The sequence below is a fragment of the Colossoma macropomum genome, unplaced genomic scaffold, assembly GCF_904425465.1.
Source record: "Colossoma macropomum unplaced genomic scaffold, Colossoma_macropomum, whole genome shotgun sequence".
NCBI classification, from domain to species: Eukaryota; Metazoa; Chordata; class Actinopteri; order Characiformes; family Serrasalmidae; genus Colossoma; species Colossoma macropomum.
Window position 1 is genome coordinate 25481318 of NW_023494806.1, and position 17175 is coordinate 25498492.

Here is a 17175-nt window from a genome sequence, read left to right on the forward strand (position 1 = left end):
CATTTTAATCCAGATTTTGTATGTATTTGCTGAGTTTAATATACTGGAAAAAAATAACAATAACATTTGTACAGGCCAAATTTCATTTTTAATCCTGGATCTATGGCTCTGATTTGATTTCTGTCAACATCATCTCCACAGAGTATAATTGACTCCAACAACAGAAGCTTCAGTTACTGTTACAACTGGTACAAACAGATGTGTCCTCTAAACCTTAATCGAAACAACAACTAGACATTACCCCACCACCAGCCTGTGTGTGAGTACAAATATGTACCCCCCACAGCCCCTCCACCCACACCCCAATTCCAGAGAGCCCTCCACTAGCCCTAAGAAGCTTCAGCCCAGCTGTGTCTCCATTAAGCTGCTCCGCCTGCTCCAATAAGGAATGAGTTAATATGAATATTTCATACACACAGATGGGGGGCTGTGTGTGTGTGTGTGTGCGCGCATGTGTCTGAAAGAGGAGAAATGTGGGACAGCGTAGCAAGTGCTACACCTTTAATCTGAACAGCATGCTATTCTGCTAACCGACAACTGCAAGAAATCGGGGCTTGTAATGCGAAAACAACAAAATATAGGATATGAAATAAAGAAATCACTGCATTCAGTTGTTTGTGTCTGTGTCTTTCAGCTGCATTCACAACAGATTTCCTGGAAATGAGTATTTACTGCAATATTTTTTTTCGTACTGTCTAGCTCTAGTACTATGTCTTATATGCATACTGCTTAACACTGTATTTCAAAGCAATTCAATTTGTATAAAACGTTTTACAACAGACAGTGGGTCTTATTTATCAAAGTTGAGGATATCGTCGCTGGCAGAGCAAAACTTTGCATCTCCATTTGGAGTTTTTCCCAATTTTCTCCCAAACTGTAGTCATTTCAAGTTCCACCCTCTAGCTACATCTCCCACAATCACACAATGCTACCAGCTCTGGGAGATGCGCAACTCAGCTCAACGAGCTTGGAGGAGAACGCTAACGACTAATTCTGTTATATCAGCTAACAGACGCTTGCTTTGTCTAGCATCGCACCCACCCAGAAAGAGCAAGGCTAACAATGCTCTGTTGGACTCCTTCCTCCTTGGATGGCTGAAACATCTTTAAGGCTGGAACTCACAATCTCGTGATGATAGGGCTGTCGCTTAGACGCTTGTGCCACTGTTCTTTACTTTTTGACACAACAACAACAGAGCAACCCTTGTACAAATAGAAGGTAATTGATGTTAACATATCTGTAAGTACTAATCTGGATTTGCAGGGTTGGATCTCATTATCTCATTAGTCGTTTAATTGAAAAGTAAGCTATAAGACATCAAAGCTGCACTTCCGAGTTAAAGAGTATTCTGTGACTAGAGAAAAAGCGTATGAGACTTATTTATTGGCTCACTCTTACATAACCTGCATGAATTAGATTGTTTCTTGGAATTACGTATAAGAGGGCAAAATGGGGCATGTTGTTTGCAAATGTAAATAGTGGACAGGTGTTTCAATTTGGCAGAAGCTAATTCATCATTTGTGCATCTCTGCTTATTTCGTACAATGGTTTCATGAATCAGACAGAGAAACACTGAGAGGAACCAAGACTTGAAAGGAGAAGCTATCCTCCTTTGGGCTCCACCAGATAGTAGAGTTATGCCTCAAGCACTGGCAGCATTGCTTAAACTGCTTTTGATGTTTGATGCTAAAAATCAGAAACTCTTGTCCAAGCATTGTAGCCTTGGAAATATGTAGGTCACAGGAGTTAACATTCAAAATAAGCATTAATACTAAAGAAAAATAATGAGGCACACTGCTTTTCTTGTGCCGCCATAATTCATGAAAACTATCAAATATAAAAGACAGGAGTTATTTTGAGACCATACACAGCGTTCTGACTCTGGATTGATTTAAGGGAAACCAGGCGGGAATGCAGTCCACATGCGCTCTGCTTTCAACTCAGGTTAAGAGATTTAAGTGACTTTTCAAGTATCTTGTCTTCTGTAAACTTAAATGTAGAGCAAGACCCTTCAGAGTGACAGCACCTCATTCATAATCCTGTGTATTCTGTATATAAGGTAAACAACCTCAAAATCGTGAAAGTATTGTTCCCTGTATGGTCTACAGCTTTATTTTATATTTATCATATGTGCCAAAATTAATTGCTTTCCTACAGCATATCTAACAGCAAAAACACTGACTTTTATCTAAAAACTAGTGTCAACAGATTTTACACGGCAAAAAAAGGAAACATACAAATCTAAAGTATGCTGCTATAGTTTTGCACTGGAGGGCTTATGTGGAGGGCTACAAGGCTTATGTGGCTAACAAGTAATATAAGCTAATGGAAACCAATTAGCATTATGCAAACTGCAGGTTTACATCACAAAATTCAGGTTTCTATATAGTTGCCATGGTTACATACTATGCAACATACACTATATTGACAAAAGTATTCACTCACCCATCCAAATCATTGAATTCAGGTGTTCCAATCACTTCCATGGCCACAGGTGTATAAAACCAAGCACCTAGGCATGCAGATTGCTTTTACAAATATTTGTGAAAGAATGGGTCGCTCTCAGGAGCTCAGTGAATTCCAGTGTGGCACCGTGATAGGACGCCACCTGTGCAACAAGTCCAGTCATGAAATTTCCTCGCTACTAAATATTCCACAGTCAACTGTCAGTGGTGTTATAACAAAGTGGAAGCGATTGGGAATGACAGCAACTCAGCCACGAAGTGGTAGGCCACGTAAAATAACAGAGCGGGGTTAGCGGACACTGAGGTCGCCAACTTTCAGCAGAGTCTACAGGGATCCAAACTTCATGTGGCCTTCAGATTAGCTCAAGAACAGTGCGTAGAGAGCTTCATGGAATGGGTTTCCAAGGCCGAGCAGCTGCATCACCAAGCGCAAGGCAAAGCGTCGAAAGCAGTGGTGTAAAGCGCCACCACTGGACTCTAGAGCAGTGGAGACGTGTTCTCTGGAGTGACGAATCACCCTTCTTCGTCTGGCAATCCGATGGATGAGTCTGGGTTTGGCGGTTGCCAGGAGAACGGTACTTGTCTGACTGCATTGTGCCAAGTGTAAGGTTTGGTGGAGGGGGGATTATGGTGTGGGTTTGTTTTTCAGGAGTTGGGCTCGGCCCCTTAGTTCCAGTGAAAGGAACTCTTAATGCTTCAGCAGACCAAGAGATTTTGGACAATTTGATGCTCCCAACTTTGTGGGAACAGTTTGGGGATGGCGCCTTCCTGTTCCAACATGACTGCGAACCAGTGCACAAAGCAAGGTCCATAAAGACATGGATGTGCAAGTTTGGTGTGGAAGAACTTGACTGGCCTGCACAGAGCCCTGACTACAACCCGATAAAACACCTTTGGGATGAATTAGAGCGGAGACTGCGAGCCAGGCCTTCTCGTCCAACATCAGTGTCTGACCTCACAAATGTGCTTCTGGAGGAATGGTCAAAAATTCCCATAAACACACTCCTAAACCTTGTGGAAAGTCTTCCCAGAAGAGTTGAAGCTGTTATAGCTGCAAAGGGTGGGCCGAAATCATATTAAAGCCTAAGGATTAAGAATGGGATGTCAAAAACTTAATTTGTTTTTACATGAAATCTATGGTATTACAGGTGATAGGAATTTGACTGAGGCAGAGAAAATAAAAGGATGATCACACCCCTCTTAGGATTAGAAGCAATAACATGTAAGCAGTTAAACACATTACTGTGATGTTACTGTATCTATTTTTTTTTCTATTTGGTCCTCATTTTTTTTTTGTACTGCCAGTATTCTAAGTATTACTCTTACAGCTGAATGGACAGCTGGAATAAGTGTAAGCAGGCATTTAAGCTCGGAATCTGAGCTTTATTTAATCTCATAATTTATGAGAAAATCTCCTTTTACGTAATTGTAAATTTTAAAATTAAAACATTAAAAATAAAATAATTCTCTTCCCTCTCCATTCACACCTAAGATTCATCCCTACCATGGAACAGTTTGCTGCTAAATGACCTACCCAAAGATGTACTGACTGGGTGCCCTGGATTTACTTTGAGCAGTACATTGGTGATAACGACTTTGAAGATTGATGACAAGGTTTTTGAAGTTGCTGCTGATGTTGCAGCAGGGTTTTGGTCTGATGCAGTATAGGAAACAAGAAACATGACACCAATATAATTACTATCCAGCATCCTGTTGTCCACTATATAAATGTCCATTACATAAAAAATATAATAAAAAACGTTTTTGAAAAGATTTTCACCGTGACAAGTTTTTTTTCTGGGTCTCAGGAGGACATTGCCCACTATATGTACATACATATACACACACACACATACACACACACACACACACACACACACACACAGAACAGACCTGCTGCACCATTTAAGATGGAACAAAAAATTGGAAGCAGGCGAATAAGAAGCTTTGAAACTTCAGCTTTGTCCACGGTAAGCTAATGAAACTATATATATTTTTTCCAATTCTGAAAGCTGCACAGTAAAGCTGGGTTGTGTAATACAAAAGTAGGTTAATATATTAATTTTTTGCATTACAGGGGTCGCCAGACAATACACGCTGTGAACTGGAAATGGTTTCTATAGTTGTACTTAACACAGTCCATTATTTTCTTAAAAGTGTTGAACACAAACACTGAAAAAAGCCGCTCTTGGAACTGGAAAAAACATTATTCTACTGTTTTGGGTAGCCATCTCTGAATGGTTAATTAGTCAAGCTGTCTGAAAAGGCGAGCAGAATGAGCTGGAACAAGCAAAATCATTCTTGCATTCATCTTCCACTCGATTACAATAATGATGGGCAAGGAGTGATAGACCGAATAGTGACAGGTGACAGTGTGCCAACATTGCTTGACGCAATTGCCATATACCCATGCTAATACCTCAAACATGTTAACTCATTAGCAAAAACATCACCCAAATGTGTCAGGAGTGAGGAGAGCACAAAAGTGTCAGCAGTTACTCCTCCCCACAGGATTCAAGCAGCCGCTAAGTGGCTGTTCTAAACAGGCAAAATAAATAACTCACTCCACAGGGATGTTTATAGCTACTGATCTGCACTCCTACTCAGCTGTAGAGAGTCTTGGATTCTGCAGTTTGCTGGGAGTGACTGAGTCATGTTAGAAAATCCCCTCTCATTCATTTTAGCCAGAAGATGTCTTATGAGGAAATGTCTCGTGCCAGTTATCCCTTCAAAAAGCACTGCTGTGTTTTTTGGGACAAGAGTGGGAATTAAAAAAAAAAGGTTCGGAAATTAATAAATAATTAATTAATAAATTAATTCATAAATGACTAAATAAATAAGAATGTTACATTAGAATCTCTTTTTCTAATTCTGTATCAAAAAATCATATTGTGACACAAAAACAACAAGATATCATCATATGACACAACATCATATTGTGAAATCTGCACCCCTAAGGTTGGGTGTATGCTTCTACTGCTTGTTAGCTGTATTTGCCTCATTTGCTCCAATGAAAAACTAAAGGTGCAAACTTCAGACACCAAACATGTTTCAAATGACTGACTATATTTGAGATAAAGGGAAAATGGTCTACATCTGATTTTTCCTCAAACTATTCCTTTGAAGTCACACTCTGTGGCGACTAACTTACCCGAAGCCTTCCAGCGACGTGTCAAACTCCACGAAAGCGGGCGTGACTGCAGAACCGTGCAGGCGGATGTCGTGTGGAGTAGTCATAGAGACCAGGCACTTGACGCGAGTGAGAGGGACTGTGCTGCCCTCGGCTGAGCGCACCAGGCTGCGGCTGATTCGGTACTGGCTGTTGTCTTCATTTACTGCAAACACGCTGTCCGGCCCGAAGCCCTCCATAGATGTGGTCATGCTGTCTGCAATTTGGAAAAAGGACAGTTTGATTGGGTGGAACTGTGTAGAACAGTGTACTTGAAACCCCTTATTAGAAATAAGTTTGTTGGGGCTGTAGCCCATCTGTAGGATAATTTGCGTTAGTCTTTTTTGTCTAGGACAATTTCTGACCCCAGAGTGGCTCTTGGTTAGGTATTTCTGGAATGGGGACCACTTTCAACCTTGCAGTGACCAGTGGCAATTCTACGACTGTACAAATGGGGTGGTAACTGGGTGGCCAGAGCAACTTTGGGGATCCATGAAACCAAAAATATGGGTATCAAAAATGACCCAGAAAACAAGATAATTAAGAAACGCAGTAGGTCTTTATGCAAAGCAAAATTATAACATTGACACTGGATAACCAGTATCATATTGCATTATTTTTCTTTGAAAAGAACTCAATATCTCCCTTTCCACCCTTTTCCAAACAGACCATATTTAAAGAAAGAATGTATACATTCTTGTTATCTACATGCAATAAATACTTAACTCTTTACAATTTCTGAGTTTTAAATAAATCTACAGGATCATAACTGCAGCGTAGAGCTGGGCGATATGGCCAAAAATGTTATCACGATAAACAAAATTCATATCGTTCGATATCGATACATATCGCGATAAATGTCAAATCATTATTTCTTTCAAGTTTGAAGGCTGATTTTCGCTCCTGGGTCTTTTATCCCTTATGGTCAGAACATGACAAACACTCGCCAAACAGCAGAACATTTCACAAATCTGTCATGGAAGAGTGGGAGAAAATGTCGGGTGAGCTGTTTTTCATCAGCTGTAGTCATAATTTAAGAAAGAAAAGATTGTTTTTAGCTGTCTGTTGACGAGTGCTAGGCTATCCCGTTACAAATGCTAAACAAGTGGCCAACAACAGTGCTAAACTGTTTGGTTTCTCAACAACGTCAACGTAGTACGAACAGCAAACGCTAGTTGGCTCGGTACGTCAGTGATGGATCACTCCGCCTTACTGCCAACGCTCCTACCACTTCCATGCCAGAGCACATCACAGTATTCAAACACCAGCTAGCAATGTCTGGATTTCTCTATTCTATTGTAGTAGTTTAAGGGGTGAACCACAATATATCTAACACCAGACAAACAGAGTCCTCCTTTTAGGTACGTTTAAACTGAAAGCGGTGCTTTTGTGTCTTGTTTGATCTACAGTATCATTAATTCGCCGTGTCATGCAGTGACGAAGCGCTGCTTCAAGTTAGCCAGCTGCTAAAAACAGCTAGCCTAGAAAGATAGCGCTCTCCCGCTTTCCAATGCCTCACAGCTTCCTCAGTTTACTTTCGTTTAAATCAGGGCTGTAACTTGCATGAACCCAATTCTTTCTTTCACTTCCGTTGCTTGGGAATGCACTAATACTAAAATATGACTGACTGCTGTAACAGCGCTTTAGTTGTGAGGAGCAGACGTGATCTAATGCTACTAAAGCTTGTTAGGATGTACGGAAAGAGGTGAGTTCACTTTAGGACAGTAAGTACAGTCATGCCATTTTTCTTGTCAGTCACACTTGGTCACAAGAGAACAGATCACCGGTCGCTCCACTCAAACAGGGAATGTAACGTTTCAGCCACTGCTAAAGACTCATTTCACTCGTCGCCCCCTCCCTCTTTAATCATGTCAAAAAACTCGGAAGTGCGCCCTCTCCTGGCGACAGCAGAGTAGCGTCGCTTTCCTTCCAATAGAAAACACCACCAGGGCTTTCGCTAGAATGTGGAAGTGTGAGAATGGTGTATTACATCGAAAATGTATCGAACATTTCTTATCGATCTATCGAGGAAAAGTTATATTGTGATAATTATCGTTAACGTTTTATCGCCCAGCCCTACTGCAGCACACTGAATAATTCAGATTAACTGATATAACTAGCAGCTAACCTTTACTAGTCAGCGCATTAACACAAAATACATGCTAGAAATCACAAGTATGTTTACATTATGATAGTATTTAATATCCTGATATCCTGAGAGCAGAGCAAGAGATACAAGTAGTAGCATTTTTTTTTGTTTGTTTGTTTGTTTTTTTCCATTAGGAGCCCCGAGTTTAAGGTGTTCCAGGCTACTACCAAGTCAGTTTCTAAAGGTTTGAGCCACCTGCAAATGTTTCATCAACGATTTAAAACATCAGCCTTGGCAGTGGAGTCCATAGCAAAACATTTCAGCAGTTTAGCAAAACTTACTTTTGCTTTGTTCTGCTGGTGGTCATAAGCTTAACTTACTGCGCTCACCTGTTATAAATTTGATCATTTGGTTCCCAAAAGAATCTGAGCTGTGTAAAAATAGGCGGCATCAAGAGAGAAGAAAATGAATTCTCTAGCTATGCAGATCACAAAAATATCAGCATTCACTGGCCAGTTAAGCCAGAACTGGTTACAGTTGTCTACCAACCCTACATGAAGTCACTTAGGAGAATCACTTTTTCAGCCATCCAGTAAACGATCTTCTGTTCATGTCTATTGATCCAGTGAAATCAATCGTTTGAAATGTTATCTGACATGATCATGTGACGCATTACCACAGTTTTGATCTGCTGTTTTATGAAATTCATTTCTGTTGCAACTGAGCTTTACAGCCATTACGCAACTTAAGTGTAATTTAGTTTCATGTAGGTCTCGAGCAACTAACGTTTCACTGTGTAAAGCCAGCCTTAGGAAATCAACAATGAAGTATAACAGCACAAAGAAGACAACAACAAGACCCAGCTACAAAAGCCTATATTGACTGCTAATGCTCCTTTTATGGTTAAGATACCTTAGATCGCTTAGCTAATGTAAACTCCAATGCTGTGTGCTGAGGTTTCACTCTAATCATGATGCTGGTTTAAACTCCCCGCTCCAAACACTAAGCTTACATTCACAGCTCCAATTCAGTGAGACTCAGCAAATGCCAAAACTTTTAATGCTGCTGTTGTGTCAGTTTGTCAGAAACCATTGTTTAAAACAGCTGCATATTTGGCTGTCAAGAAGAAAAAGTAATGGCTATAGGTATTCAATTTCATTCAATTGTGAAAACATGCATTTGTACAAACTGTTCCCTCCAAAACTTCTAAAATCATTTTTCCCAAGAAATACAAATAGCCAGCGCAAGCTGCTGTCTATGTTTCCAAGGTAGTGTGTTTATTGACTGGTTTTGTCAAGTTAAAGCTTCAGTGTTTAGCGTTTGTTGCTTTGTACACATTAGTTCGTTGTTACTAGTTAAGACATTACGGACTGGTTGTGCAAAAAAATGTAAAAAAAATCATAGTTTGAAACTAGTGTCAACTAAGGACTTAATAAAGACTTTACTTACAAACTGAAGTACAAACTTGTGCATAACCAGTGCAACCCAGTCCAGGCCTTTAAACCCATCAACAACCCATAAACTAAGGTTAAAAGGTCAGAAATGGAATGTACAGGTCAAAATCACAGCTGTGTGTTAAAGCCTGCAAATCAGAAAGCAGAACAAAGTTTCCTCTCTGGTGAAACTCAGTCACACATCCTGTTTTAGTTAGGCGGGTCAGTGTTTCTGCAGTGATCAACATCTAAAGTTTCTCAAAAGAAAACGTTTTTCTCTTTAATCACGATCATCTTAAAGTTATTCCCCAAAGGAAATCTGCTGAGGATTATTTCTTGCAATTAGATCATGTGTTTAAGGCTGGCCAGACTGCTCAATTAAGTCAAGCCATTCCAGTGCGCAATCATAAAACCTTCGCATTTGCAAGTTCTAATAGGATTCCTTGAGTGAGATGAAATCCTAAAGAAAGGTTATTTCCTCAGTAATTATGGCAGCAGAGAGCTCATCTCCAGGAAAGCCTGTTCAATTTCATCACCGGCTGCAGTTATGGCCAGAGACATCAGAGACCGATAAGAGTGCTTTGGTTGATGCTGTAGGTAAGTGCTGAAATGCTGCACTCACACCAGACTAAGTGCACAGGAAAAACAGCAGGACAAGGAACGACACTGATGTGTGCTGTTCATGAAGATTATGAAGAGCTATGACAGGTCAAAGAGAGAAGAAATAAGAAAAAATGTGTGCTTTATCTTTCTACTTACTTCTTGCTTCAGCCTCATAACTCAAGGAGCTCGGCTTGTGAACTCGATATTGTTTCAGAAGCTTCTTATCCCATGCACCGCAGTTCAGTGGATTCCCCAAACGTAAAAACTCCCTGTGGAATACAATAATTTTTAACAACCAGGCAAAACAAGAAAAAACATAATATTAACATTTGATGTTTTTGCCTCTTACATTAAATGTAAGTGAAAACTGAAAATTACACATCAAGAAGAATAAAACTACTAATCCATCATTTACTGTGATTTCTAAGTGTGTTGGAATTCATTCAACACACTGCAGGCACCCTGTAGCTGAAGTACTTGCAATTACTCATCTGATTTTGGAATACAGAATATGATCTCACCATGATATTAAAGCTGCTGAGGGAAAGAAAAGTGCATAAGAACTCTGGGCAATGATAAACGAGGTATACATACTGTGCAAAAATTTTCTTTGTAAACTTTGTAAATGTGCCTAAAATTTTTTGCACAGTATGTATACCTCATTTACATCCTTGTACATCCTTGTGGCAACCCAGTACTAATTGTAGTGATCATCCAGTACCTGGTTTGGTTAAGCAATGCTTTATTAAATTATATGAGGTGTTCTGATGATAGAATGTAACAGATCTATGTGATGGCTAGGGGAATCAAGGTGAAATCTAGAACCAAACTTTGTTGTTCTAACAAGCTCATAAGATACCAACTACTTCTCAGATATATATATATTGTTACTAATTTTATTGTATTTATACTTGCATTCATTCTAATGATAAAAAGTGTTTTTACAAGCAAAACGCTTACTGCTAAGATACTGCCAATGATTTTAAACAATGTGCCTAAGATCTTTATATAGTACTGCATAAGAACTAGTTTGATAAAGTTTCTTCTAAGTCATAATCTTTCCTTTTTGCCACAATGCTAATATCATTTTACCAAAAGCAGTTTTACCAAAAGTTTCCAAGTCTGCTGCAAACTGTGTGATAACAGTGGTCGTGCATGTCATATTGTACAAGAAGCTTCTAAGAAAATCTCTGCCAAATTCTGTTGCAAACGGTGTGCTAGTGTTTATGTTATCTGACAACAGGCTCACATTGAAAGAAGATGACAACATTCTGCTTGGGTCTTCCATTAGCACCACACTGTGGTCTTTTGCCAATGGAAAAGCATAGTAGTGGTAAAATTATGCCTTGAAAAAAGGATTAAAAGGCGAAGGACAGTTTGGAGCCAATCATGGCCTGGTGAAAAAGGAGTCTCGATTGATCTGATCATAAGCAGTCAGCGAGACGTGTAGTCATTTAAACCTGGCATCTCCATTAGTCCTAATCGTCTCCCACTTTTGATTTTGTGACTAGAAGCATGTTTGCTATGCCAGTCTCTCGGTGTGTCTGCCGACAGATAAACGTGCCACTGGTCCTTGAGGGTGTATGTGTACAAGCTGTTACCAACATTTTAACGTAATTTATAAACAAACAACAGAGGAGAAGAAGAAAGAAGCTATGAAGTTTCATCTCTGCTGTAATGACTCAGTTGGTAAGGTGGTCCTTCATTTTTGTCAGTGACACATCAAGATTGTAGTGTTCTCACCTGACAGCAGACTATGTGAGAGGTGTAGAGTGGGAGTGGAGCGGCCTGATTTTACTCAAAGTGCAGAGACTTTTTAAAGGTTAGAGCAACAGTGCTCTCTCTCTCTCTCTCTCTCTCACACTCTGACATCACTCCAATACTGTGCTATCCCTCCTTCTTTTACCTCTGTGTGATATTAATGATGCAGCAGAGTGACTGCTACAGCTTGTACACGATGGCCATAAATACACAGCGTCTGAGCTGCAAAACGTCATCCAATTTGCTGCGCTAATTATAAAGAAGATCATGTTAAACGCATGTACATTTATTTACCCTCTACACTTCTCTGGCTTGTGACTGGGCCATCGTTTCAGGCCTATACCTTCCAAAAAACCTGTGTTTTACGGTTTACTGTGTTTTTTGTTGTTGTTTAATAACTGCCACAAATTAAATAATTTATGAAATGAAGTGCATAGTGCCTCATCCATTCATTACAGGCATTAAATAAATATCACAGAGAATGGATCATATGACGTGGACATGAAGCGGGTTTCCTCTGATGCGTCAGTAAAGAGTGGGAAACAGAAAATCTGGAGCAGAGAACACTTTGAGTGAGAAGCAGAAATGTTTGCCACTCCACTCTTATACTCTGGTCTAAGAGTGGATGGTATACTCTGGTATAAGAGTGGGTTTGGGTGATCAGATCACAACGTATCTACAAGAATATTAGACCCTGTTCACACTTGTACCTGTACGCATGTTAATGCCAAGTGTAGTTTGTGCCATAGAAGTCTGACCAAATTTGACAGAACTCGCTGGCTGTCTTTGCTTTGTTTTACTTCCTTGCATTGTAACAGTACTATTAACTTTTAGTGGACCTATTTGCTTGATGTTTCATCTTTTACATATTCTAGTTATTACGGATGAAGAACTGTATCAAAATCATGTCAGTGTCAGCAGATAATTGTAAATAAAAAGATGGGACGAATCCCCACAATCGAAAAAAAGGCGAGAGATAACTTGGAGGCGTTAAGCTACTAAACGTTTACTCTCTAAAATAAATAGTACACTTCTTTGTAACGCTATCCAGGTGGATTTAGCATGTTTCTACATCTTAAATATATGAATATGTATTGGCCTCAACATTCACATATATCTGTAAAAAATATTAGATATCAGATAACAGCATCAGGCCAGAATTCCCATATTAGTGCATCCCTACTAATCAGTGCTGTATGGTTTGTATTATTTTTCTTGCACTAAAACAGTACTGCTAATTTTAGTCCTGTACAAATTTACATTTATTTATATTTCATTACTGATATGTCTGTATTTATTCTGTATCTTTAGCAATGTACTTATTTAGCAATGACATCAAGTTAAAGACCAAGTCCAAATGAGAGTGAGACTGAGTCAAGACAAAGTCTAAAGCAAGACTAAGCAGTTGAGAGGAACCAAAGCTGCTGAAGCTTCACTGTAGTTTGCGCTGGCACAGTTTAACCCCTGAGCTGCTTGAGTCAGCACACATTGGTGATAGTTAAAAAAAAAGAAGTGGTATTTGAACTTGGTCTGAGTACAAATATTACCGAGCCCAAAACAAGTCAGAGACGATAAAAAAAAAAAAAAGTCTTGAGTCTGGACTCAAGATTGGACTTGAGTACTACAGCCCTAGCATCAAGTTAAAGGGCATTAATTTAAAAATGCTTAGGTAATGTTGCCTGAATTATTTACATAACGTTACACTGTGCCATGGGATGTTTCTTTAAATGTAAAGGAATCTCCTAATTAGAATGACTGATCCAAGGACAGAAAACCTTCAGCCATGGTTGTATCATGCTTTGTAAAGGTCTTTTGTTTTCCGTTCCTTTTGTCCCCCAGAGAGGGAACACTGAAGTCCAAAGGACAGCCCTCTGTCTGAACCCTAGCATAGGGATGTAGACACCACACAGATACACAAAACTGCTGTCATTTGCTAGCAGAGTCTGCATACTTCATCACAGCTGACCAGCCATGCGGAAAATTGAAAACGCTAATCTGGCTCCGCACTTCTTAGAGACTACCCACAGAGAACTTCGAATAATATGGAGACCTGCCGAATTTGATCATTTTCTTTTAATGTGAAGGACTGGCAGAGTGCTGAGATTTCACTGCTAGGGCTCTGTTTGGATAAATCAGGCAATCTTGCATGTGGTGGCAGGATTTTATTTACAAGTCAAGTCAAATAATGATAAAATCTAACCCTGAGGGATCCACAGTAGCAGAACTAATGTTTAACAATCCGTCTCATCAGGTCTTAGGTGCAACAAATAAAACTGTTCAAGAATCGTACATTAAAAAACTGCATAATGATCCAAATCATTTACACTGTGGAGGAGTTTGCTAAGGAGAAAGTGATTTCACTTCATTGGTTTGGGCTGAAGAGCTCATTAGGTTTAAAACAACTGAAGACATTAAAGTCCCAATTAACAGGAGAATTAGTTACTGCTAGTAGACAGCTGTATGGTTCCATGAAGCTGTACATCAGTTCACTGCTAGAAAACTGGGGCTGTAACAGAGGTCACCTTCTATTCTATGAGAAGCCATAAAATCAGTCATGTGAACAGCAGCAACTTAATTACAACAGTACCACTAACACTGACGATATATTCAGCAATATAACATTTGCGACAAACAACATATTACTTATTTTAAAGTAAAATATCGTATCCATGTTTTTTTTCCTGCTTACTGTATGTGCAGTACCAGCAACAAGTTTGGGCACACCTACTCATAAAAGGGTCTTTCTTTGTTCCATCTTTAGCATTTAAGAATAATGTAACGTTGGAATTATGTAGTTCAAAAATGTATTAAATTAAAGCATGAACTTCACTATTTGACAATTGACATTTTGACACTATATAACATCTGTTGCAGAAATAAATTTGAAGTATTTAAGCATAAGCCATTAAATAAAAAGTGTTATGAAAACCATAGGCTACAAGTGTCCAAATCTTTAAATGGCACTGTATGTGACAGCCTAGCTATTGCTAATCCCACCTGATAAATGAGCATTATTTATTATGACATTGTTTGGATCCAAACTGAATTCCCTGATGCTTGTAGAACCACACTTCAAAACAAGGCCTGCAACTATCAAATATTTTCTAATATTCTATTAAACATTATCTTAAATATTTAAATATTTGACAAGAAAAGACTTGTTTAATTTTCTTAACTAATATAAAAGTATCAAGTTTTTATTTCATTTTAGTGTTGGTTTAATTATTATTATTATTAGTGTCCTAAAAAGGAAAACAACTTTCTGCTGAACTCGTGTCTCAAAAGCACTTTTTAATGGAGCTCGCGCCAAACTCAGTCACATTGGCTTTAATGGGCGGTGTAGTCTCAATAACTTTCCTACAGCTCTGGACAGGTCCCTAACCGGCACGCTCTTGTTTTATCATGGTAATAAACTGAACTGAGAGACTGCTACCTAGCTAGCATGCAATCCAGAGAAGTAAGAAACTCTGGTGTGCAGAGCTGGCAGCTGCGTGCTACTGTTGAGAAGCTACTATTTGGCTAGAGAAGCTACTATTTCATGAACATTAGTTTCCCCACAGAAGTGCCAGGGTTCATAAAAGTGGTAAAGGTGTGGGTTATTCAAATATTTTAATTACTGAATGTATCTAATGTTGTTGACTATTTGTTGAATCCCTATTCAACTGAAGGTGTCATCACTGTATTTGAGTAAAAAAGTAATCTGATGCCATGTTAGCACAGCTGAGACTCACCGGAGCACCATGGGCTGCAGGGCCTGTGAGGCCAGCCGCTCGAACATCCTCTGCAGCGGTGGGTGAAGTGGATGGTCCTCGTCCCCCATGGCACAGCTGCAGCGCTGCAGGAGACGGGAGTGCAGGCCCGCTTCACACAGGATCTGCTGATTCCGCTCGGAGTGCACCAGCACCTGCAGGATGTTCGCCACCGCTAGCTGCAGGTCCAGCGCATGCTGAGGAAGGAGAGGACAGGTGGCAGGTAAACTGTTGAATTAAGATTTTAGCTCTCAAGCCTCCAAGGCTAAACAAACAGCATTAAAATGTTTTCGTTATATTGATTTCTGCCACCTGAGATCACAAAATCCCACAAAAAGCTAGTGACAAATCAGAGTAATTTCAGAATATAAAGAACATTTAACACTATTAGAGGCACCATGAAAACTGCATATCTACATCCTCAAACAGATGCCTCAGACTACACTGGGCTGTAATCTCAAACAGATTTGCTTATGTGGTTTCGGATACTGAATGACAATATTACAATTTTCATGATGCTAACTTGCATGAAGAACCCAATAATGTAATAACACCCAATAATGTAATTATTACGTAAAGTCAACCTGAAAATGTACCAAACTCCAATAATGTAATAAGGTATCAGTAAAAACATGATTACATTACCAGTCAAGACAATGTAACATATTATTGCGCAAGTTATTACATCATTAGGGTTTATTACATTTTTTTTAACTCAAAATTCTCTTACATTTTAGGGAAATTATTACTACATGGAAGCTAAATATTTCCTTTACTCGTTAGCTATGTCGGCCTTATACCTCCAATATCACGCAGTTCAACCTGGTCATGTTCATGAAATTTAATAATAATAATATAAATAACTTGTAATAACTTTCAATTAATAATTTAATGATTTTTTGTTCATGGTAAGCATTTAAGTATATGCCTAAAGTGGCCAAATATCTCTGCAACACAGTAAACAGATGTCTTCTTGTTAAAACTGTTATTTCTTCATTCCGTTGATCATTTTAGTTAATTTTGGAAACTTTTAGACTAAAAATCTTTAAAATTGTTCCTTTCAAGGCCATTGCGATGTGATATTAAATAAATGAGATGGTGGTCTCTGGTGGTCGTTGAGCAGAAATGTATATAAAGCATCTATAATCTGTTATTTTTGTCATCATAAAATGAACATCCTACAAATTTCATTAAAGGTTTTCATTAAATGAATCAGCTTAACATTTTCCTTTTAGGCCTCATATCACAGTCACAGCTGCAGTGATGCCATTCAGTGATTAATGTGGCTCAAACTGTACATCTGAACCTGCCAGTACAGCTCTGAGGTAAATTTAGCTTGGAATTTACAGTGTGATTCATCTTGGCAGTAAGCCTGAAGTGTGAAGTCAGGCAGCTTTGTTCCCAACAAAGCTTTTAAAAAGACTGCAAAGTTGTTGGGTTTCTTTTTTTTGGTCTTGCAAGGAAATGATATCATTTTGGAAGGTTTGAAGGGAAGGCCATGAGGAAGTTTCCAGAGGTTGTTAAAACAACCAATTTGACAGGAAATAAAGAAAAGAACATTAGAGGGAACAGAAAGACAAGATTCTTCTAGAGAGATCATCTGAAATTTCTGTCAACACACCAATGTACAGTCGCACAGCAGCAACGTCAAAGTGCATCTATGAGGACATGATGATAAGGATTGCATGTAGCCAAAGAATTAATTTGTTTTAAGAACATCTGTTTTGATTCAAACACACTAAAAGCAGCATTTAGTTCTATTTAAACATAGAATGTCATAGTGAAAATGACAGCTCGCTAACTTGCGTGAATACAGCTTAATGGTGCTAAACTGAATAAAGGAACATAAAAAAGGTTGTCGATGCTAACAATGCTAACAATAAAAGTTACCTAACAGGCTATGAAA

General features: G+C 39.0%; 1 protein-coding gene across 1 annotated transcript in view; it reads right to left on the reverse strand.

Annotated features, from left to right (window-relative positions):
• The window catches only part of wdfy3 (WD repeat and FYVE domain containing 3), a 115156-nt gene that overhangs the window by 63541 nt on the left and 34440 nt on the right, over nucleotides 1-17175 (reverse strand). Inside the window, 3 exon segments of the mRNA XM_036598960.1 lie at nucleotides 5617-5851; nucleotides 9916-10028; nucleotides 15252-15466. Coding sequence (XP_036454853.1) covers nucleotides 5617-5851; nucleotides 9916-10028; nucleotides 15252-15466 — 563 coding nt within the window.